This window comes from Argentina silus, assembly GCF_951799395.1.
Source record: "Argentina silus genome assembly, chromosome: 6".
Lineage (NCBI taxonomy): Eukaryota > Metazoa > Chordata > Actinopteri > Argentiniformes > Argentinidae > Argentina > Argentina silus.
Window position 1 is genome coordinate 17,035,963 of NC_139660.1, and position 23,295 is coordinate 17,059,257.

At 41.3% G+C, this 23,295-nt stretch overlaps 4 protein-coding genes across 4 annotated transcripts; 1 reads left to right on the top strand and 3 right to left on the bottom strand.

Moving 5' to 3' along the window:
* Positions 1-1,593: 1,593 nt before the first annotated feature.
* faah (fatty acid amide hydrolase) lies at positions 1,594-9,473 on the bottom strand. The gene is made up of 15 exons (XM_083672271.1): positions 9,050-9,473; positions 8,850-8,963; positions 8,207-8,347; positions 7,954-8,087; positions 7,505-7,711; positions 7,244-7,284; positions 6,993-7,117; positions 6,452-6,577; positions 5,694-5,791; positions 5,462-5,561; positions 4,930-4,973; positions 4,749-4,788; positions 4,416-4,524; positions 4,009-4,154; positions 1,594-3,330 (listed from the first exon to the last, which is right to left on the bottom strand). Exons 1-15 carry the CDS (start codon positions 9,260-9,262, stop codon positions 3,208-3,210), a joined length of 1,761 nt encoding a protein of 586 aa, XP_083528397.1. The 5' UTR covers positions 9,263-9,473; the 3' UTR covers positions 1,594-3,207.
* Positions 9,474-11,264: 1,791 nt separating this feature from the next.
* uqcrh (ubiquinol-cytochrome c reductase hinge protein) lies at positions 11,265-13,077 on the bottom strand. Its single transcript, XM_083672558.1, has 4 exons — positions 12,958-13,077; positions 12,721-12,765; positions 12,432-12,593; positions 11,265-11,456 (listed from the first exon to the last, which is right to left on the bottom strand). Exons 1-4 carry the CDS (start codon positions 13,000-13,002, stop codon positions 11,424-11,426), a joined length of 285 nt encoding a protein of 94 aa, XP_083528684.1. The 5' UTR covers positions 13,003-13,077; the 3' UTR covers positions 11,265-11,423.
* Positions 13,078-13,683: 606 nt separating this feature from the next.
* On the top strand, positions 13,684-18,271 carry LOC310806284 (cytochrome P450 2J6-like; the record flags this gene model as incomplete). Its single annotated transcript, XM_083672336.1, has 9 exons — positions 13,684-13,728; positions 13,849-14,011; positions 14,858-15,007; positions 15,086-15,246; positions 15,462-15,587; positions 16,149-16,290; positions 16,514-16,701; positions 16,783-16,924; positions 17,896-18,271. 9 exons carry the CDS (start codon positions 13,684-13,686, stop codon positions 18,075-18,077), a joined length of 1,299 nt encoding a protein of 432 aa, XP_083528462.1. The 3' UTR covers positions 18,078-18,271.
* A 1,310-nt stretch (positions 18,272-19,581) lies between these two features.
* Positions 19,582-23,057, bottom strand: LOC310806285 (cytochrome P450 2J4-like; the record flags this gene model as incomplete). The annotated part of the gene is made up of 9 exons (XM_083672337.1): positions 19,582-19,757; positions 20,133-20,274; positions 20,498-20,685; positions 21,043-21,181; positions 21,506-21,682; positions 21,885-22,045; positions 22,165-22,314; positions 22,525-22,690; positions 22,851-23,057. The coding sequence occupies 9 exons, from the start codon at positions 23,055-23,057 to the stop codon at positions 19,582-19,584; spliced, it is 1,506 nt and encodes a 501-aa protein (XP_083528463.1).
* Positions 23,058-23,295: the final 238 nt, after the last annotated feature.

Here is a 23,295-nt window from a genome sequence, read left to right on the forward strand (position 1 = left end):
GGATAGGGGGCCTTTAAAGCCGCTAGAACCTGGATCACTGAATTGTTGAGTCACAGAATCTGAGAAAATCATTCAGAGCTCCTGTCTAATCCTGTCATAGAGAAATCGGTGGGCATACGTTATAGGGATCCTAGCCCCCAGGTAGAAGCCTGGAGCCTGCAGCATTGAAAGAGCACCTGTATCAGCTGTCTGCTAATCTGCCATTTCCCTCCTACTACTCGTGTTGGCTCTTCCCATTGGGGAGTAATGGCTGGTGAAATGGACCAAAGTCCTAAAAGCTGCCAATCTCTCTCACTCTGATGTCCCCTGAAAGTGGCTTTTTGATCGCAAAGACAGAACCCGTCACTTTGATCATCGGGAAGGCAGGAGTCCTGCTGAGACAAACATTACTACCTGCAATCCTATGGCACTGTAATGACCGTGGGGCTCCTTGGCCCCTGAAATGGCACATTAAGACAGAATCATCCTAGTTTAGTTGGGGCGATATCGTCTTTTATTTGTTTGCACACAAGCAGGGTGTGAAGATGTTGCAATGGCTTTTAAAGTACCTGATCTTATAGCCTGAGGTTTCTGTAAATTAGGTGTTTGCTGCTCTTATCAATGAGACGTTACATCAGATGAGGTCCCTGCTGGCACCGTCAGATGTTAGGTGTTGCAGTAGATATATCAGGAAGATGTTCTCTTATCTCTGAGACAGGTAGACACAGTGTATGGTCTGGGTATCAAATGTTCAGCCCTAACTTTTCTCAAACTATGTTTTTATACAGAATCCTTCCTCCTGTGGGGGAGAAGAACCAAAGGAGACTTCTTAACCTTACATGTCAGTTACAGCAACTACAATCTACAGCTGACATAATTAAACAATTGCATTTTCCTGATTGGAAGAAATATGCTTTTTTTGTACATTTTCAGTTGCATTTTTTTTAAAGGGAATAATTTAGAGTTTGTGTGTGAGCGTGATTGTGTGTGTGTGTGTGTGTGTGTGTGTGTGTGTCTGACATTGCTACTGTAGTCTCAAGATTCCCTGGGATTTGCAAAGGATGTCAAGTTCTCCTGAGGACCTGTCTCTGCACTGCTTAATGCTCCCTGACTGAGTGCCACATCGAGAGCCAGACACTCTCTCTCCATGTGCCACAGATAATGCTAATAACAACCTCTCAATTTACACTCCTCTCCATGCCTAATGTCTCTACTTCACTCTACCATGCACATAGGCCTATCTCCACTCAATAATGGAATAGCAACAAGAACACGGTCACGGTTGTGATGGAAAACAAAATACATTGTCCCTAATGTCCTCCCATCCCAGGAGAGTTTAAAAAAAATGTAAATTTATGTAAACCCAACAGAAACACATATTTACAATACTTCAGGGTAATCACAATATGTGGACATGGTGCACTGGCCTTGCCGATGGAAGTGCTATGTATCATTAGGTCTATATCGCTTTTCTAAATATTTCCTGTTATTGAGGCAACTCAGTAATCACTCACAAGCACACAGAAAATGATCTGCTCTTGTCTGTGGCACAAAGATGGAGAGAGTAGAAAGAACGAAGGAAAAGATGCAATGTGGAAAAGGGGAAAGTAAATAGAGTGGGGTGAGACAGACTGAGGGTTTAAGTTTAAGTTTATTTGGACACACAATTCAAGACGATCTTACATGAAAAATAATAATAACAAATCATACAGTAATAATGATGTGGCCAAAGATGGAAAAGGGGAAGTAAGAGAGAAAAGGTGGATAAGAGGAAAAGATAGAAATGGAGAGGGGGGGAAATAAAGTCTGAGACGGCAGCAGAGGAAGGGCTGAGAAGGAGAAGAACCAAAGATGGAGATGAAGGGAGACACATTTGAGAGGGGGGAGAGAAAAAGATGGATAAACAGAGAAAGAGAGAGAGAAGAGACATAGAAAGGAAAGAGGGAGAAGTAAATGAGAAAATATGCCATTCTAGAATCTGACACGTCCTCCATGAGCGTGTGTGAGTAACGGAGCCAGACTACATCTTCATTTTCCCCTGTGCGTCTGACGCGAGGCGGTGGCACCTCTTAGCCTAATGGCAGAGGGAACACTATTTCTCCCCTTAATGTTGCCCTACCTGTTCATGCTACATTGGCTGAGATATTAAAGGAATGCCAGTGAGATGCTGAGGGAACGAGAAGCACTTACTACTGTCCTATAGCTTAATTCTGATATTGCTAATAAACCTGACAATGAATGACTAGAGGGATGACAGACAAATGGTTCATTTATAGTGAATTCAATTCCAAAGAGCTGTCTTAGATCAAACATGTTTCTTTAGGTATCTACATACATACATACATACATACATACATACATACATACATAACAAAATGTATTATTGCTCTTTTTGGAATGACATGGCAGACAATTTCCCTCGGACACAGTAATGAAATAGGAGACATTCATGATATATAGTATTGACTGATTCCAAAACCGTGCAAGCAAAAAGTGCATAGACAGTTCAGTTTACAGTGTATTTTAACAGTTCAGTTCAGATTAATTTACGATATGAAAAACACATTTTCATACTTAATTTAAGTTATCATTTAGAAATATCAAATACATTATTATTTCATTAGTATTTTCTATTTTTAAATCAATTGATGTCAACAGAATTTTCCAATTTCCTGGAGTGTGTAATGAACCATTAATTCATATTTACTAAATTTCCGATTTCTTCCTACTTTAGGCTATGCGAGCTGTAGGTACATGAGAACCCAGGCAACATTGCTGAGTGTTTCAGTAGTGCGTCTCGCCTCTTTTCTTTGACCAGTCCCTCCTCAACTCTCCTCACCTTCCTAAGAACATTTCAGATTATTGAGAAACTGCCTTAGGGTCCTATATATATATAGAAAATTATTTTATTTTTTTAAAACAACCTGTTATCAGGTTTTTCCATACAAGACCTATCACATCTTTGTGCACTGTGACGATATATGTTATCATGTTTGGAGTCATATGCGCAAAGAAAACAATATTTATCTTGTAAAATATACTCTAAGTAAATATAAGTTCTCATTAAAAAGAAAGAGTCATTTTTCTTGATAATCTTTTCTTGTTTAATCTTTTCATAAAACTTTCACTGAAACTGATTAAACAAGGCCCCCAGGCTCTCTGATCATTTCAATCTCAATCTCTCTCTGCATCTCAGTATCTACATCTCTCAGCACTTCCATCTCTCTCTTAGTTTCTGTTCTCTCTGACAAGTTGCTCCACCTCTCTCATGAAGCGGAGACAGAGCTCGTCCTGCCAGGGCAAGGCTACACACTGCACAGCCACGGGGAGCCCTTCACCACCAGTCACAGCCTGCAGACAAACACAGGAGTTAGTCCCCTAACCCAGCCTTCACCACCCAGCACCCAAACCAGGCTGCTGCTTCCATCTACTGGACAAATGTAGAAAAACAGTCTGATTCATAGTTTTAGCTGGGCTTCATGAAGATGAACATCAATGAACTATTATAAGAATATTATATGCTGAGGTTATGACCTCTGGATTTTTTGTCATAATCATAGACATACATAATCCATATTATATCTATATATTTCCTGATTTCATATGTGAATTACATCATTGGTCATATGCTATGAAGTCCATACTCAGAATGTAGGCCTATGTTAACATAACTGGAGGCACTCGCACTCGCTAATTTTTGGGACAGCCAACACCAGTAATTAAGATTGCCAAGGACATATTGACTTTAAATATGTAGCTTGAAAACTTCCTTCACCTTGGAGCAAAACGTCCACAATGAGTTCATAACCCCCCGAGCCAGTAATTATCTAACTGCACATGTGACATGTGACCTGTAATATTCACCTGGCAAATTTAGTGGTGAAATACTTGTAAGTAAATGAATACATATCGACGTTGACTTTAAATATTTAGCTTGAAAACAGCCACCATAGGATGGGACTAGACATGTTTACCGTTAATTATTTAGCAGTCCGGATGGAAAGGATATGTTTGACACTCTGACCGTACCTTTACGAAGAGCTTGTCCCAAAGGTCCCCATAGTTGCCTTTGTAATGCCTGAGGTCCTCCTCATCCCCTGCTGTTACCGTGGAAACAGGCAGCACCCCAGCAGGGAAGTTAAGGAGATTGTAGAGAACAGTGTATGATAAAGTACCTAAATAGAGGGGGGGGAGAGAGAGGGGGGGGGCAGGGGGAGAGGGAGAGAGAGAGAGAGAGGTATGATATTAGTCAATAATCTAACAGTTCTACGGTAATAACTGGTAAGACCTGACTTCATACTAAAAATAAACCAAATTACACATGTGCCCTAGGGACAATATCTACAGTATTTATTTATGGAAACACACAGAACTGAACTGTAGCAAAGGTTATGCAACATTTCTACTCCAATTGAGAAAAGAGGTGGGAACCATACTGGTAAGCTTCCCACAGTAGTTGAAGTTGTAGGCTGGTCCAAGCATTGGACAGAGCAGCACGTCCATCTCAGACCTCCTCCACTCTGCAATCAGCTCATGGATGTAGTCCTAGGGGGACAGAGAGAACTACATTTCCCTCCGAGCACTGATTCCCCTTAGGCTTGTCACTCTATTTTGCGAGGCTGAACTAAGCAGCACCATGTTCATGACTGCCTGATTTACAAGAGTTGGCTATTTACAAGAGTTGGCTGGGGGCCGACACAAATGCATACAGTATATGCTACTCTGATTAGGCTTGTAACTCGAAGACATGTTTAAAAACGTATTCCTACCTCCACATCCCCATGCTGCCTCCACAAGTCCGATACAGAGCTGTTGAAAAAGCAGTGGTCGGCTTATTATGGTTGTATTTCATTTAATTTCAGACCATGGTGTCTGATGATTATACAGTAACTAAAGCTAGAGAGCAAAGATGAGCATCAGACATCAGAGATGTCAGAGATTCCTTCTCACCTGACCCCACAGATAGCATCCATAGAAGCAGCCATACGAGGAAACTGAAGGAGAGAAACATAACACCAATGACCAAGACAGGAACATAACATGGAAGACCAGTACAGCCTGTAGGAGCCTTATACAACATTAGCCTGGATGTGTAGAATAAGCCTGATAATGCAATATAAACACATTCCACAGCCACCTAAATGATCTGGGACTTCAGACCAACTACTGCCAACTCTCATCCTTAAGCTCTTGTTAACTCCTGTGAATAAAATCAAATAAAATCAAATGTTCCTACAAAACATTGATGAACAGTTTTGTCATTCAAATATGCAATTGCTTTGAAGGTATTGATATATATATGGTTCCCAAGATATCCCCATGATGCTAATAACCTATCCAGTCCTTTCAGACCTGTGAGAGAGAGTGAACAAGGACAAAGGTACAGGGGCGGGGCATTGGTTTGGAATTGGGCCGTTGTCTCTCCATAGCAATTTAGCCTTCCATACTGTACAAGCCGGCTGACAAAGTTGAGCTCACTCACCACGGGCTTAAGGACAATAGAAATGATTTTCTTCACTGAGCGAGGTAGACTGTAGGGTGTAGTCTGGCTCCGCAGACAGGGGTCAACAGGTCCCCCCTTCCTAAAATAAAACAAACAGAGGTCATTTTATTTCACAGTTTGTTAGGGAGGATAGTTATTTTTATTTAGAGGGAAGTTAGTTAGTTAGTTAGTTAGTAGTTGCTCTACTCTCTGGGTAATTTGACCGACTCACAGATTGCTGAGCAGGGTTTTGGCTCCGTCTCCTAGGAGACCCCTGACAATCAGCTCATGCATGGCGTAGCTCAGCCTGGGCGGGGAGAAGGGGACCAACTACACAGGGAAGGGGAGAGAGAGAGAGAGAGAGAGAGAGAGGGTGTAAAGGGCTGTCAAAATATCAGGCATTTGTAATGGCAAAAAATATATTTGTACTATTTTGCTTAAGTCATATATGATATGTATTGACCTCTCTGTGACCCAATGTACTTTGTTATTTTTAATTATGTGACTGAGGAAGAGCCAAAACCGACTGCTCCTTCTCTTGTATCAAAGATGTTATGTGACCTTGGAACACGTTTATGTTTACCCCTAGACCTATGACGTACAAGCATTGGAGTTAAGGACGGTCCTCTCCTCAGCCACAGCATCAGTATCTGAATCCACACTATTGGTGAAGGAATGCTGATCCGGCCGTAAGTAGAATTGTTTAAACTTTGTATATGCATTAAAACTCTCAACTGAGACCAAACATCGTTTGTTGTTCACTGAAAGATTTCCATCACACAGTATTCATTGATTGAACAATAAAAATGTGCTATTTTTTTCCTCTTAGGGAGGATTATCATGGCTGAGAATGTTCTATGATAAATTGAAGTGTGTATAACTACAGTACAAGCACCCTCCCTATATGTGTGTGTGTGTGTGTGTGTGTGTGTGTGTCTGTGTGTGTGTGTATGTGTGTGTGTGTGTGTGTTGGGGGGCGGGGGTGGTTACCGTGTGCCCTGCTCTCTCTAACAGGGCCTTGGTCTCCCTCAGGCCTCGGCTCATACTTGGAGATGGCAGCATGTAGCCATCGTTCTCATAGTAACCAATCCTCAAGGGCTTGGAGCTCAGGTACACCTGGGGAACATAACACAGCATTAACCACTCCACAGGGATGGTAGGAGCTGGAGGTTGTAATAGGTATACTCCTTTTTCTGTCTCATTTCCACTGTGGTTAAAAACCCCACAATTCTTTGAGGGGTGGTACTAATATGCCATGAAAGTCCACACGTCATAAACTGCAGAATGTGAACTGGAGACACTCGCCACTTTTGGAGACAGGACGGAGTGGGAGTTAATCAACGGTAAATATGTGGACTGTTTCGCCACAAGGTTAACAAAGGCCACTTAGCAACCACTTCTACTCTCTGCTAGCAAATGAATCAATACGTTACTGCCTTTATTCTAAATAACGAGCGTCTCTAGCTATGTTTACATTCTGCAGTTTATGACGTATGGACTTTCATAGCGTGTTCGGTGATAATGAAAACACCTGCTGGTTGAATGGGATGGGCGGCACAGTGGGGTCCAGGGAGAACATGTCCTCACAGAGCAGAGCCTGCATGAAGAGAGCTAGGCTGTCCACATCCTTCGCCATGGGCCCGAGGGACGATGACACTACATGAAGAACACATTGCTGGAGTTTACTGGCACCAAAAACTGCTCTGATAAATTGCTCTGCTATGACTCTGCCTGATGATGTAGTTATCTGTTCCGGTACTGGGGGGTATATATTAACCTTACCTGACTTCTGCCCCCGGCTACAGGAGCTGGCACCCCGTGCACTGAACAAGGAATATCAATATCAAACTCAACATCAAGCTCAATATCTAACCAAGTCTAATATAACCATATAAACAGACTTATGGTTTAAAAGGTGGAATAAAAGTCATGTTTTGTTGTCTTGCAGTCTTGTGATCTTGTCTGAACTGTGCTCAGGGTTATGGCCATTGTAAAAGACTTGCCTTGTGACACAGTCTAGTGTACATGATCAGACACACCTACCTCAGCCTGTTGGATGTGGGCTTGAAACCACAGATCCCACAGAAGGATGAAGGGATGCGGATGCTGCCCCCGATGTCGGAGCCCACGCCCAGGAGAGAGCCCCCTCCCCCGATGAGTGCCCCCTCCCCGCCAGACGACCCCCCAGATGTCTTCTGAGGGTTGACAGGGTTCAGGGTCTGCCCATATATGGGGTTGCTGCAGTCATAACTGGACACAGGAACAAGAGAGAGAGGAAAAGAAGAAGAAGAAACCTCCTTTAAGGGCTCCGTCAGTATCAGTCATATTCTGACCCATCTTCTTTTCTCATGACAGCGTATTATAGTAAATGGGTGTCAGTAGTGACTGCCTCCATGCATTACCCAATAGTACATTCATCAGCTCTTGCAGTAAATTGCATGCCTGTAGTATAGTGTAGCGTAGCGTAGTGTACTTGTACTGTAATGATTTACCTTAGAAGGCCTTGCGGGATATTGGTCTTTACGAAGGGAATAGCTCCTTGTCTCTTCAACACCTTAACCACCACACTGTCGCCTGGGGCAGGCTGCTCCAACTTACAGAGAACACCACATGAAGAGTCAACACCCTGAAAACACAAACTGGAGATAAGCAAATCAAACAAATATGAACAAATATGTTATATAAGAACAATATACACAGGGAAAGCACATAAGGACAGAAATGACACCAAATAGTACTTGGTACCTTGTATCCCAGGTTTTCCTTGATGCTGACAGGGACCCCATAAAGGAGACCTTCCTTACAGGACCCAACATGCTTCAACTGATCAAAACTCTCCAGCAGAATCTCAGTGCAACAATTCAGTCTCGCATTCACCGCCAAGGTCTGTGGGGAAAACAGCATGGAATAAAACTGGGCTCTCTCGAGTACTACCATACTCAAAAATATGACCTTATATGTGATTGCTCTTTACTGATTTCCATGCGCTCTAGTTGCAGATGTTTTGTGTTAACACTGGAAAAAAAGGAGCAATGCATGTCGGTCTAAATACATTTGGGCCTACTGTATCACGCCAATTTATTTAAAAAAATAAAAATAAAAAATAAAAAGTGGGGTGAATAGACATAAACAATGTGACATATGAGACGTTATTTTCAGTTTGGCTCAAAGTAACTACTTCCTCAGAAGGGGTAGAGTAGCTTATGATTCTACTGGGTTAATGGTTTCCAGAGAACAATATAGGATATCTTTAACTATGGTCAAAGATCACTGCAGTGTATGCAACATAGTGTTGGCGACACACAAGACACATTGTAAATAGCTGACTGACCACTATGTATACAAATGTGGTGAGTTAGACTGTTGACATTGTAGCTAAGTAGAATACCTTCTCCATGTATGAATGGAACACAGCCTCTGGAGTCAGTGTATCCTCTTTCAGACGCTTGGTCAGCTCAGCCAGAGACAGCGAGAGGATGAGAGAGGTGTCTGTTCCCGGGTGCTGACAGACGGGAGTAAAGCTGCAATGAAAAGCTGCCCTTTATGAAAGATGCAATGATCATCGACAGAAACCAAAACCGACCATACCAATTCTTTGAACTGACGGACGGCATTCTCTGCCCGCTGCAGAGTCACTTCTCTTCGAATTCTTGCTTTATGGATTTTTTTTGTCGCCTGTTGGTGGCCGAACCATCTCAGGAGGATGACCAAAGCGCATGACCCGCATGCCGTGGCTGTCAGAATCGTTGTCCAATTCGGCTCTGCTCCAAAAACAAGTTGCTTGTAGTTCGCCCTCTCCATGACTTTCCGGCAACTGTACAGCTAGCTAACACAACACACACGAGGGTCATTATATATGAGCTTCTACAGGGGTAAGACAGAGACTTTAGCTGGTTTATCGCATCAATGCATAATAATGCCCAAACAAATGGGCGGTCCCGAGTCTTGATAGGTGCAACCAAAGATAAAGAATGGTGTAGGCCTAACCTCTCCTAGCATCATTTACTGAGGCGCCCAAGTGTATCTGTTCTCTGAGCTCCATAGGGGAACTCCGCCTATCTCCTTCCGGTCAATGGAAATGTATGGAAATGAGGATTTCTTCAAAATAAGAGCGCCCAAATTAAACTCTATTTTGCATTTAAACATGGTAAATAGGGATCAAGGAACCAACATATGCTAATCATCTTAACAAATATATATTAATCGTAACCATATAATATTTGGTATAGTATTGCTCCAGAAGGGTTTGTAATAGTTATTATCCCTCAGAGTAGCCAATCTAGACTGTGTAGGACAGTATAATGGACTGTACAGAGCTATTTTTCAAAGATTTCAATACTTCTCTGGTACCACTCTACTCCTCAACACTTCCAGAATGCATATCAGGTTAGTTTGAATCGTGAGCAATGTCATTGCAAATGTTGCTGGCTATTTACTGCGGCCATATGCCTCAGAGTACCCAATCTAGACTGTGTAGGACACATATAATAGACTGTATTGAACTAGCATTGCTAGATTCAAACTCACCTGATATGCATTCTAAAAGTGTTGAGGGGTAGAGTGGTACCAGAGAAGTATTGAAATTTTTGAAAAATAATTTTGTACAGTCCATTATATGTGTCCTACACAGTTCATATAATTGGCATGTGTAAAATTACATGTAATTCCACCAGCATGTACATTTTAAAGCTTTTGTAAGCTTTTGTAAATACAATTGTATATACTTCTTGTTGCGTAAATTGTGTTTATTTCAGCAAAAATAAGAGAAAATATTGTGATACCATCACTTTCCATTCATGTTTTAACTCGCTATGTCACAAAGCAAAAGTCGTCTCAAACTGGTTTCATGAACATGACAATGAGTTCTGTGTTCTTCAGTGACCTTCCCAGTCACCGGATCTGAATCCAATAGAACACCTTTAGGATGTGGTAGAATGTGAGATTCACAGCTTGAAAGTGCACCTGAAAAATATGCAGGAATTGCATGATCATGATCATGTCATCATGGACCAGAATCTCAAAGGAATGTTTCCAACATCTTGTGGAATCAATGCCATGAAGAATTGAGGCTGTTTTGAGAGCAAAGGGAGTCCCTACCCAGTATTCAAATCAAATCAAATCAAATCAAATCATTTATTAAGGACCACACAACCAAGGTTGGTGGAATTTGCTTTCAGTACAGCATGTTATAAAGCTCAGATCAAGTGTCATATCACAAACATTAACAAGACAATAACATTAACATAGACAATCAATACAGACATATACACAGACAGTAGACAGTATTAGTATATTGTTCTTAATAAAGTGCTCAGTGAGTGTACATTTCATCACCTACACAATCCATCACTTTTTGTTTTGAAGCATTACTGATAGTGCCATGTGATCAATTTGGAAGGAAGTGTCCATCGCATGTCTTTCCTACATAAAAAGCGATGGATTGTATGCATAGGTGATGAAATGTATACTACATTGTGTCTAACCGTAGAAAATCTAACTGTTTTGTAAGTGTTTCAAGGCAGTATCTCATATCCAGGAGCAGGTGATATCTGTCTGGTGTAAGTTCTACTTATTTACAAATCCATCAGGGGTGGCTGCCTTCGGAAGTCAGTCGTCTTTGAATGATTCAGAAGGTTGTTTTCCATGATCTTATGTGTCAAAGCCGTGAAACATGAGTAGGCCTCCTGTACACACTTACTTTTCTGTTTTTGAGAGATCACAACTCTTTGCTGCACTTCGAAGATCCGCAACATATCTACATATAATGCTACATCGATCAAAAACAAAAAACAAACAGCACAGCTTCAACACGAAATGTACAATTTATTAACATGATACAGTACAGTATGCACTTGAAGTTACAACATAGATCCTTACAGGGATCATTTAAAACCTTGTTCTTGTCACATAAGTTATATATTTCTACATCTGAAGGGGAGCATCCAGAAGTCGTGATGGGGCCTCACTTGACCGAATGGAAGACTTTGTGTGCCACCTGGAGGACCAAAAAAAAGTAAACCGATATGGTGAAATATTGGAGCAGACTTGGTAGAAATGTGCATGCATACAAAGTGACAACTACACTGCTGTTTTACACTGCTGATAGTCAACTCCAAATTCAAAGTTCATGTCCCACTGATGCCATCTGTATCCAACTAAACACCTCAATGGAACAGTTCACAACCAAATAAAATATATTTAACTTTTCCATTCAAACTTAATTTTAATAATTCCTAATACAAATAACGTCACTCATAGCATGCAGTCCTACGGACAGAGTCAGAGTCTTGCCATGTATTGAAATAAAAATGACCCCACCAAGACACAGTTTGACTGACTGATGGTTCATCAGGTGGTAGTCCCCTTTTACGGGAACCACGCTTGCCAAATTTATCTTGCAAAGTATATTAATAGCAAGTAGAGGGAGTTAGTGAGCCAAATCCTGAGTTGGAGCTAAAGTTGCAGACACATTTGGCCAGCTTTTTTATTTGAATACATGGCAAAGTCTCTGACTATTTGTACATAGGACTGCATAGAGGAGGATGCTATCCAGCTTGGGAGGCATAGGTTTGAGGAGTGGAATCTAGACCATGACTCTCAACCATTGACTCCCAATAATAAATAACGTATTATGTATGATTAATTATTAAATATTGAGGTGTCTTGTAACTCAAGCCATTTACTCCTGATATAACATCTGTTGAGGTGCCTGTGAATGTGTAGCCCAATGCTGGCTGCAACAGACTGCTATCCAAGAAGTAGGGAGAGAAACATGCATCTCTGGAACACACTGTATCTAGTGACTTGGCAGTCTGACAGTCTAGCCTCAGTCTAATATTTAGTCTTAACAGAGAAAGACATCTGCCCGTCAACCTACTCTATCATGAGTGTGACTATTTCTGACTGCTTCTGTAGGACTACCTTTGAACCCCCATATTAACTGTGGTTGACATGGGCAGATCTCACTTACGCAGTGGTCCCTAGCGTGAAGGAAGTCGAAAAGCTCCTCTGTGCAGTCCTCCTCAGTCTCAGACCGAGAGCCAACCCTGTTCTCACATGCATCCAGTCTCTCCCGGGTGTGGACACAGTGCTCCGCCTGTTCACACTTCTGCCGCACCGTATCAATGGGGTCCTGAAGCAAAACCAGAACGACAGAGTACACGAAAATGACTCACATGACAACAGACGCAAAGAGGTTAGATGAGGACAGCAGTAGCAGACATAGTCCCATCTCTGTGACAGTAGGAAAACGTACGTACCACCATGTCCTCCTCCTCCTGTTCTTCCTCCTCCTCTTCTTCCTCCTGAATGAAAAACACACATTAATCATTCAAAAGACACTGACTTGGTAGCTTACAAGCTGCTATTTGCTTGCTAGCAAGTTATGCTAGCTAACAGTTAGCTCACACACATACACTAGTCACTCCGGCTTTCTCAATATTAGACCTATTCATTTTATAACAAATTGATTTGGAAATCGGAATATCACGTCGCACCTCATCGGGTTCCCCATTTAAGATCATTTTCTCCTCGAAAACCATGATTATGTTCCTTGAGTCGTGGACTGGTGTGACCCACTGTCAGTTCAAGAATTTGCAGTTGGAGGACGGATGAGGTCACTGAAAGGAAACGTTGTCATTGTACGTATGTTATGTCTTGTTTATCAAATGTAATTTTGACCACTACTGCCACCGTGTGTACTGGAGGAGTAAAGAAATGCAGAAAATTACTCAAATGAAGGATCCCTGGCTGGCTGCAGGGTTGTTTTTTTTCAGAAGGCTGCCCTACCCTTCTACATCTCACCACAGCCTCTTTCCGCCTCTGTCAACTACAGAGCACACACATTTATCACACCAACCAGTAAAACCAATAATACAATCAGAATTAACCCTTGATTAGTACATTGTGTTGCTTGATTCTTAAATCTGCTGTGTCACTGACCTATGCGTTTTTCCCCCTTCAAAACCCATTTTGATAAGGCAAATCATTGTTCACAGATCTCTCTCACACAAACACACAGCTTGAACATACTGCATATACTAAAGCTCTAGCTTGTGAAAATGGCTTCATTCTCTGCTGTGTCTGGGTCATTATGGCAGTGGATAGATGTCCAGGGTCTGCTCCTCTTCTCTGCAGTCTTCCTGCTCTTAGCAGACTATGTTATAGGCCGTCGACCAAGCAGATTTCCTCCTGGACCCACGACTTTGCCATTTGTGGGGAATATGTTCTCTGTAGACTACAAGAAGGCCCATGAAAATATGACTCAGGTAGGCCTACAGTTAATATGTGGAATTCTTCTTCCTATAAAATAGACAACTTGATTTAGAATAAATAAAAGCCTGTAAATCAGCCACTATGTTGTCTTGATTGCATGCCTCTCCATACAGCTATCTCAGAAGTATGGGGATGTATACAGTCTGAGAATGGGCCGTACGTGGACTGTGGTGTTGAACGGATTCAAGATAATAAAGGAAGCCCTGGTGACCCAGGGAGAGAGCCTGGCGGACCGACCAGCAACTCCTCTCGAAGACGACGTGTCCAACAATAGGGGTGAGAGCTGTTCAAATTGTACTTAAGTGGAACGAGGCTAACAACACTTTGTACATCTTTTACTACACTAGCGACAACCCGTCAGGCTACCATATATTTTAAAACCTAAAGGGCAGTTTTTACAATGGTTATGAACAACCATCCCAAGATGTCCTGTCATTTTAAGAAATAATCTTACAAAAGTGTTTCTTAAATCCGCTATCAGGCACACCCTAGTATTTGAAAGCAGTCCAAGGACAGTAGCCTATTATTTAAAAGCAGTCTAAGGAGTTGACGGTTAGTTTGGGATAAACGCGATAGGAGCAGCCAAATCAAATGCACTACCCAGGGATGCGCTACTTACTCACGATATAAGAAATGTTTTGAATATGATTCCTTTGACTTCACGTTATTCTTCCTTGAGGCCTAGACATTTTTACATTGACATTGTCACAAAGTGGGAAAGCAGATAGTGGGAAGGAACAATCCTCCAAAGTCATGCGAAAAGGTTTGTTTCTAAAATACCTATCTGACATTTCAGCTCCTGTCCCATCCCACGCTATCCATGTCGTTTATTTGATTAATGAGCAGCCCAAGGACACTATTATTTGAAAGCAACCTTGCTAGTGTGTCTCAGGTTTAAATGAAGTTTGTTTAAGATCTCTGTATTATATGGCTCAAGCGCTATTGAATCTTCTTAGGTTATGCAAAAGGTTATGCAACGTCATACACATTTTTTCCATCATAAGGAGCTTTATCTCAAAGAGATGTAGAGTTGAATGTCTGACGAACATCAAATATAAAACTAACTTAACTTAAACGTTTTGGTGCTTCCCCATAGACTCTGTTTGAATAATTCTTCATCAGGTGTTATTCATACTAATGGATACCTTTGGAAGCAGCAGAGGCGTTTTGCCCTCTTCACCCTCAAATATTTTGGAGTTGGCAAGAAGTCCTTGGAATCTGCTATCTTGGACGAATTTTCATATTTATCCAAGGATATTGTTGGATTTAACGGTACAGTATATTTCTGAATTGAATTTGATTAATTCCATCAGGGTTGAATGATGATTAAATGTCTGTTGAACTTTACAGGCAAACCCTTCCAGCCCCATCTGAACATCAACAAAGCTGTCTCCAATATAATTTGCTCTCTGGTCTTTGGACACCGCTTTGAGTACAGTGATGAGAGGTTTCAGAAGTTGATGCAGATGTTTGACACTCTCGTTTATATGAAAGCCTCCATTTGGGCACAGGTACTTTATAGAGAAGATATGTTATTGCAAATGTATGAATAAATATTTTGACATTACAGTCATAAACCTCTTTCAAAGTTATACTCGTCAAAATAAACGGAAAGGCATAAAATCTATTAATAGTATTGATTTTTATTGGCCCCTGTCTGTGTTTGAGAGTAGCTTCAGTAGCTTCCTTCCCTGTGGTGATGAGGTGTCTACCAGGGCCTCACCAGATGATCCCGAGGCTCTATGTCGAGATCAAAGACTTCTTGAGGATGGAGATCAAGGAGCACAGGAAGAACTGGGATCCCTCTGAACCCAGGGATTACATTGACTGCTACCTGAGCGAGATGCAGAAGGTGACATCAGTTGTCTTTTAATTCAGAGAATGGTTTATAGAGTGAACCTTATGCCTGTTATGTAATATCTCAAAGTGTATACCAACTAGACATATGATATTGGTGATTATGCCTCTGCATACTGTAGCTAACAATTATATTAAATGAGTCAGGACTGCAACTAACTTGGTTTAATTCATGACTGCTATTTTACATTGAACGCGCATCATGCATCCCCATGTAACCCATAGGAATTGAAGTTACTTCAAGCTACTCCATTACAACACCCTTACATTTTTTATTTGACTGCTTACTACTCATTTCATGTAGGTTATAGGCAACCCCCTAATAATTATTAATTTTATTAATAATAAATATTAATTAATAGTCATTAAGGTACTAAGGCATGTAAGGTACACTAAGGTACTAAGGCTTTTATTGCTTGGCTGCACTACCAGGGCTAATCATTCAGTGGAAAGAAGGGCACATTCTGTTGCACAATATGTTATGATATGTCGTAACAGATTCATCATATATATTTTGTTATGCTGTTAAAAGATATATGTACTTTGTAACCTCCAGAATAAGGCTGATGTTGCTGCCGGGTTTGATGAGGGGAACCTGATCATGTGTACTCAGGATCTGTTTGTTGCTGGATCTGAGACCACATCCACCACCCTGCGCTGGAGCTTCCTCTACATGTCCAAATACCCAGAGATTCAAGGTAGGAATACTGCACCTGTATATGACATGGGTCTCTATATATTTGTATTTATTTAGCATTTATTTAAGCAGGTATCATCCTTGAGAACACATTCTTTTTTACAGTAACAATAATATACAGTAGATCTAAATTCTAAATAGTTTTTTCACTGTACCTCTGAAACCCCTCTGGGACCACTGATAAACAACTTCCATTCTTGCCCCTCCTCTTCTGTCTTCTATAGAGAAGGTCCAGGCTGAGATAGACCAGGTTATTGGCCAGTCCCGACAGCCAACCATGGCAGACAGAGCTAACATGCCCTACACTGATGCTGTCATGCATGAGGTCCAGAGAATGGGCAACATTGTGCCTCTCAGTCTACCTCATATCACCAATAAAGATATCAAATTGGGAGAATATATTGTCCCTAAGGTAACCTCAATGGTATAAATATTGTATTCATCATTATTCATCCTGTCCTGAGCATTGATGATGATCTGACTCTTTCCATAGGGTACCACTATCATTCCAAATCTGACCTCTGTGTTGTTTGACAAGAACGAATGGGAGACTCCCAACACCTTTAATCCTGGCCACTTCCTAAATACTGAAGGGAAGTTTGTGAAACAAGCTTCGTTCATCCCTTTCTCTGCTGGTAAAAAGCAATATAAACTGTCAATGAATGTCATTTGCCTTTCTGGTCCCAAACTATTCTGTTCAAGAGTGATGTTGAAAAAGAGGCCAAAATTACTGCTACAAATAAATTAATTACTCATGATCTATTGAATGGTCACTCCACAGTATAATAAAAAAAGAGAGAATCAGTGACAAAAAAAAAAAGCTGTTTCAAGTATCTTTACAATGTTGGACAGGACCAGACAGTTATTGCATTTTGACTACTGTATAGACTTATGTATATGCCATAATGTCACATATGATATATATCAAAGTGCCAAACTATGCCACTCTACGCAGAATATAGGGAGTTGGATTCAACACAACATTTACAGTTCACAAATGTTATTTCCTCCTCCAACAATTATAATATCCAACACTGAATAACTTCATTTTATCCATCAACCTGGTCAAGGGAGCAACACAAAAAGTAAATCAACAAACCAAAATCAGGAACACAGAAAACAGGGCAGGCATCTCATCCTTTAATATATTACTTATTTTATCTTCCACATGTCTCAGCCCAAGCACATAGTTACAGCAACAGGGACACAATGGCCCTTTCTCAAGTGTTAGAAACTTGATTCCTTGTGTCCTCTTCTCCGTCTTCCACTAGCTTCCTAATCGGATGAGAAGATCCAGCTTAGAAGTAGAAGACAGAGGAGAGGACACAAGGAATCGAGTTTATAACAATTCAAAAAGGGCCCATTCCTCCGGTCTACATTACTTCCTGTGGGTGGCCACATCTCAAACAGGAAAGACAAGGAATTTAAAGCCAATGAAATTGCACAATCAATTACTCAAACAGTTTGCGCAACAGAAGTATGCACAGGTAAAGGGGCCAACATCGTGAAATATATTCCCAAACCTCCTCAGTAACAAAGAGGTCTACAGCAGTGTTAACACTGTGAAGGTACAGTGTGTGAAGCTAACTCTTCCTCTCTCTCCCAGGTAAACGAGTGTGCCTTGGGGAAAACCTGGCCAGAATGGAGCTCTTTCTCTTCTTCACCTCCTTCATGCAGATGTTTTCTTTCTCCATGCCTGCTGGTGTGAAGCCTGTGATGGACTACCGCTTCGGCATCACCCTGGCACCTGTCGACTATGAAATCTGTGCCACCCTGCGCCATGTGTGATGGCATGGGTCCCTTATTGTTATTCCAGTTCAATATGCATGGCTTAGAATTTTCAGTGGAATATTGGGGCTATTGCTCTAACCGATAGCTTAGCATAGTCATGCCATCTAAACCCAACCCAGTCTCCAAATGAATAGGTTCTGTGGGATTGTTTCTGCAGACCAAAGAATATGTTCTGTGTGAATGTATTATCTAGCTATACTGCCATGTAAATACAAAAGGCAGAACGCTGCATAAAGAGGTTGGTGGGGTGGTGGAGGCATGAACTGCCAGCCTTGCAACCCAAACTTTTCTGGTTCGAATCGTGCTTGGAACCTATTTGTTTTCGGTGCTAATTCTTGCTTATGCTAATGTTAGCTAATGTTTTCCCCTGACAACTTACCCTAACCTTAACCACTTAAAGTTAATACCTAATACTGCCTAACCGCCACACAAGTCGTCATTCTCCTAACTCTCAGTAATGTCTTTTGCAATTCACGTAACTCTCATGCAACGTATCTTTAGTTTTTGCCGTATCTTACAGCACCACACGTGGTCAACGATGGTATAGCCAGATAATACATGCACACAGAACATATTCTTTGGTCTGCAGAAGTGATCCCCCTGAAAGTATTCCGTTGGAGACTATGTTGTCGAAACCCAACAGAGACGTGTGTACAGAATTTAAACTCACAGCTGCTTAAATGTGATTGCTTTGTTCTCAAGTTTAACTTCGATCTCAATTGCAATTTACTGCAAAAGTCACCTCACTTTCCACAAGAGGTCAGTGAAATTGCGTATTAACTTAAACCATCTAAATTGATGGTTTAGGGAGAGATTATAGAATATAAACCACTATATTTTGATACACACAATACTTACATATTTGAAAATGTTAATAGTATAAGAATTAATATAAATAATCACATTATGTATAACTGGCGTGATTTTGTCTGAATGTTATTTTCAAATTCTTTAATATGTAATTACAATTTTTCGACATATAAGGTGATGCTTTTGTGTCTGCATAGCCTATTTGAGGTCCATCATTAAAAATAATACCATTGACAGAATAGAATGGTCATTTGTGAAACTCTAGAAATAATCAATTAGCCCAGATCAGATTACTACTCCAGGCAATATGGAAGTTCTCAACAACCGTGTCCTGATCACTGATCAATATAACATATACATATCATATATATACCAGGACTTGAACACTGAGGAAATGTATATGTATTTGTACTATTTATTGAGTGCCGGTTTGTGACAAACAGTGACAAACAGTGTTATTATAATTGCATTTTTAAGTGAGAAAATACTGCATAGATCTACTGTAAATGCTAGGAATTAAACCTCATGTGGCTCTTTTACAGCTTGAACACACAATTTGATATGAAAATAATAATGTAATCCAGTTCACACACCTAGAAAACCGCCCACACCCCAGGAATCTATTTCATCAGCTTTAGTACAAAATGTATCTCTCTGGCAATCAGTGCATACACATAAACACATGATGTATTCATCGAGGCAGGGCACAGATTTTGAAGGGCTTGGGTCCTTGAGTGATGCCCCATTGTCTCTCTAGGCCCAGCTCACAGCCCTCAGGAGCTCGAAAGATGAACTTCTGGAGCAGGGAGGTGAAGAAGAGAAATAGCTCCATCCCGGCCAGCTGTTGACCTGGACACATCCTCTTACCTGAGAGAGAATGGATAACACACACACACACACACACACACACACACACACAAACAGCACATACAGTTGAAAAGGGCTAATATGCAGGTAAAGTTCCTGCTTTACCCTCATACCCATATCTACTGTCTGTGTTCCTGGTCTGAGAAGTGTGACTCTATAGTTTGGCACACTCCAGTAAGATGGTAACACAATAACAGTATCTTCTGTCTCTTCAAGAGTTTACATCGCCACATTCTGTTTCACATAACTGTTTCATATGTAGCCAGAGTGAAGTCAAGGAAGACAAATTGTAATACTTCCTTGAGAGATTCACAAAAGCATGCAGTCTTGTGTGGATGGCTAGTGCAATGAGGATGGAAAGGTTAGGTACATTACCTACTGAAAAGGGGATGAAATTGTCTCTTCTGACAAATTGTCCATTTCCATCCAGGAAATGTGCAGGGTTAAACTGATAAGGAGTAGCATAAGTATTCCTGTCTTCTAGTGTTGTCTTTAACAGCGGCATCACCATCATTCCCTGTGAAAAAAAGGCTAAAATTGTCAAACCCCATCGCCAAGGGTGAAAAGAAAATGCTGAAATTAAAGTAATTCAAAATTAACCAATTAAACCCCCATTTCCACCAATGTCTATCAAAAAACTGTTAATCGTAATTTGACATGTATCCTGTTATAAAGAACATACAGAACAGGTACTAAGTGGTAAGTACAAAAACATTATTCCACCGTCAACCCACACCCACCTTGGGGATTAAATATCCAGCCACGGTGGTGTCCTTATTGGCCACTCTGGGTGGTGTGAAGGGGACAATGTTCCCGAATCTCTGGATCTCATGGATGACAGCATAGGTATAGGGCATAGTGGCTCTGTCATCCATGGAGGGCTGGCGGGTCTGACCTATGATATGGTCAATCTCTGTCTGGACCTTCTCTGTTGAGGGAGATAAGAGATCTTACACTCCTAGAAAAAGGGTTCCAAAACTCTTGAACTATTTTGGGTTCTGCTTAGAACCATCTGTGGAGAGGGTTATATATGGAACCAAAAAGGGTTCTTCAAAGGGTTCTCCCAAAGGGACAGCTGAAGAACCTTTTTATGGTTTTAGGTAGCACCTTTTTTTTCTAAGAGTGAAGAGTGAGTATGTAAGATGAATAACTGGAGCTGATGAGGATGGCTTTAACACAGTATGGTTGGCAAATTAAACTGTACTGTGCTGGGTTTTTTTTAATTTAATTTAATTAATTCAGAGAGTGCCACATTTTAAGGAGTACACAAAAAGTGTTATTACACCTTGAATCTCAGGATATTTGGCCATGTACAGCATCGCCCAGCGTAGGGTATTGGAGGTAGTTTCTGTTCCGGCCCCAAACAAATCTACCACACAGTAGAGGAGGTTCTCCTCAGTGAAGCCAGCAGCCTTATCCTGATTCTGCAGGGGAGAGGGAGAATTGTGTGCAAGGTCAAAATCTGCTACTCATCTATCAATTATTATTTAGATGACCAGATTTGAAATTGTAACAGGCTTGTTTAGGCTTTGGGGATTTTGCAGACATTCAAGTACTGATAGTAAAAGTTATCCTTTAAAATAACCTAGTCATATCAGGCTATACTGTAAATATGAGGAACATGCACAGATATACTATATACAGGAGATATGTCTATGTAAACGCTGACATATGGGCAATAACAAGTGTGGCAGTTATTAGTATGTAGTAACAGGGTAGGTTGGAAGTGAGTCCAGTAGCTGCAATACCTTTTCTACTTCTTCGAGGTAACAGTCAATGTAGTCTCTGGGGTTTGAGGAGTTCCTGTCCTCCTTATGTTTCCCCATTTCCTGTCTAATGAACTGCTTTATCTTACTGAGGTTGGCGAAGGTTGACTGGTGCTTCCCAGGGAGATAGTGCATCAGTGTGGGAAACAGATTATACATCTATAAAAAGAAGAGGACATGTTTATTATCAAAGCTCAGCTTGATCACTCAATCTTGTACAGATATTGTATGCTATCACACATTTTAATTCCCTTTGCCAAATAGATTCCCTGATTAGCAATACCAGAGATGCACTTGTCTGAATATTAAAGCACTCCCAGGAAATAACTGAAAGGTAAGTCTTTACTGTTTATAAACGTACACGACCCCAGAATGTAGCAGGCAGTTGGAACACGTCCTCGGAGCACTTCAGCATGTGATGGAAGTGGTGGTCATAGTATTCAAACCTACGGCCAAACACCAGCGTGCATATTATGTTGGCCACTGCATTGTTTGTGATGTCATGAGGGTTAAAGGGCAGACCTGGAACAGAGGGTTGGTTGGGACAGACTGAGCCATAACTTATGGATAAGTCAGTCTGAAAAATACATGATCAATAATTGAGTAGGAGTTTAGTGTGAACCTTTGCATACTGTACTCACCTCTCTCTGCCAGGTACGAGTCACACAGGAAGTGGCTCTCCCGTAGGATGGAATTCTCTAGGGTCTTCTTTCCCATCCCAAAGTACTTGAGTGTGGACAGGGCAAAGCGCCTCTGCTGCCTCCACATGTGACCGTTGGAGGAGAGCAGGCCTGAACGGAGACCCAGTCAACAAACAAACACATCCACACAACGACAGACAATTTCATTAAGATTGAAAATTGTCAAACATTAGACTGGATGATTCTGCCCTATGATCACAGAACGATAACATGAGTAAATGTTTGTTTTAATATTCATGTTTTCTATTGTGCATACACAGTACAGAATAACACTATAGACATGCTGTCTGCATACAATACCCAAGCCTCTGGTCATCCTGTCAGCGAGGGGGTAAGATGGCCGGTCGGTAAAGGTCTCTGCCTGCTCCACAAAGGCCTCTTTAAAGGCTCTGTGCCCTGAGAGGAGCACACAGCGTATCCCTCCTCCCATGTCTACAGTGGATACATCCCCATAGGTATCTACCAACTGGATAACACACAACAGTGGTCAGGTGTTCCCTGAACTGAAGGTATTCATCAACTGGACAACAACGCACCCTATTTGTACATTGGTCTAAAGATTTGATACCACACAACAGTGGGAATGTCATACAGTAAAAATAGTAAGTACTATTAGTTCTACTGACCTTTATCAAGGATCCCATGGGGTCCTTGATGCTGATGTTCAGAATGTTTCCAATGACAGGCACGGGGAAGGGGCCTGGTGGGTGGGTCTTAGGGGGTAAATCTCTGATGTACTTCACCATCAACAACACCAGTAGGAACAGGAGAACACCCTGGGTATTGATCCAGCGCCCCATCAGGGAGGAGAACACCTCCAACACAAAATCCATCTTTACTGAGCCCTCTGCAACAAAGGATCCCATAGCAGGAGAAGCATTGAGCACCGGTTTTATCAGTCTAGACAGTGTAGAAGATCACATACAGTGGAAAGAATTCTAAACTTCTCCTTGGATAAACAAGCTGGAGGCTGCAAAGACAAGGCTCCAATTCCTTGGAAGCCTCCAATAATTTAGTGCTCAGTTGTATAAACAATCATCTTGTGTGGAAAGGTTTTAATAACACAGTTCT

Coding starts and splice junctions, on each gene's coding strand:
- faah (XM_083672271.1), bottom strand. CDS start 9,262: ATGGAGAGGGCGAACTACAAGCAACTTGTTTTTGGAGCAGAGCCGAAT. Junction 8,964..9,049: donor TCCGTCAGTTCAAAGAATTG/GTATGGTCGGTT, acceptor CCCGTCTGTCAG/CACCCGGGAACAGACACCTC. Junction 4,789..4,929: donor GATGCTATCTGTGGGGTCAG/GTGAGAAGGAAT, acceptor CTTTTTCAACAG/CTCTGTATCGGACTTGTGGA.
- uqcrh (XM_083672558.1), bottom strand. CDS start 13,002: ATGGTTTTCGAGGAGAAAATGATCTTAAATGGGGAACCCGATGAG. Junction 12,766..12,957: donor TAAATGGGGAACCCGATGAG/GTGCGACGTGAT, acceptor TTTTTCATTCAG/GAGGAAGAAGAGGAGGAGGA. Junction 11,457..12,431: donor TTCACGCTAGGGACCACTGC/GTAAGTGAGATC, acceptor TTGGTCCTCCAG/GTGGCACACAAAGTCTTCCA.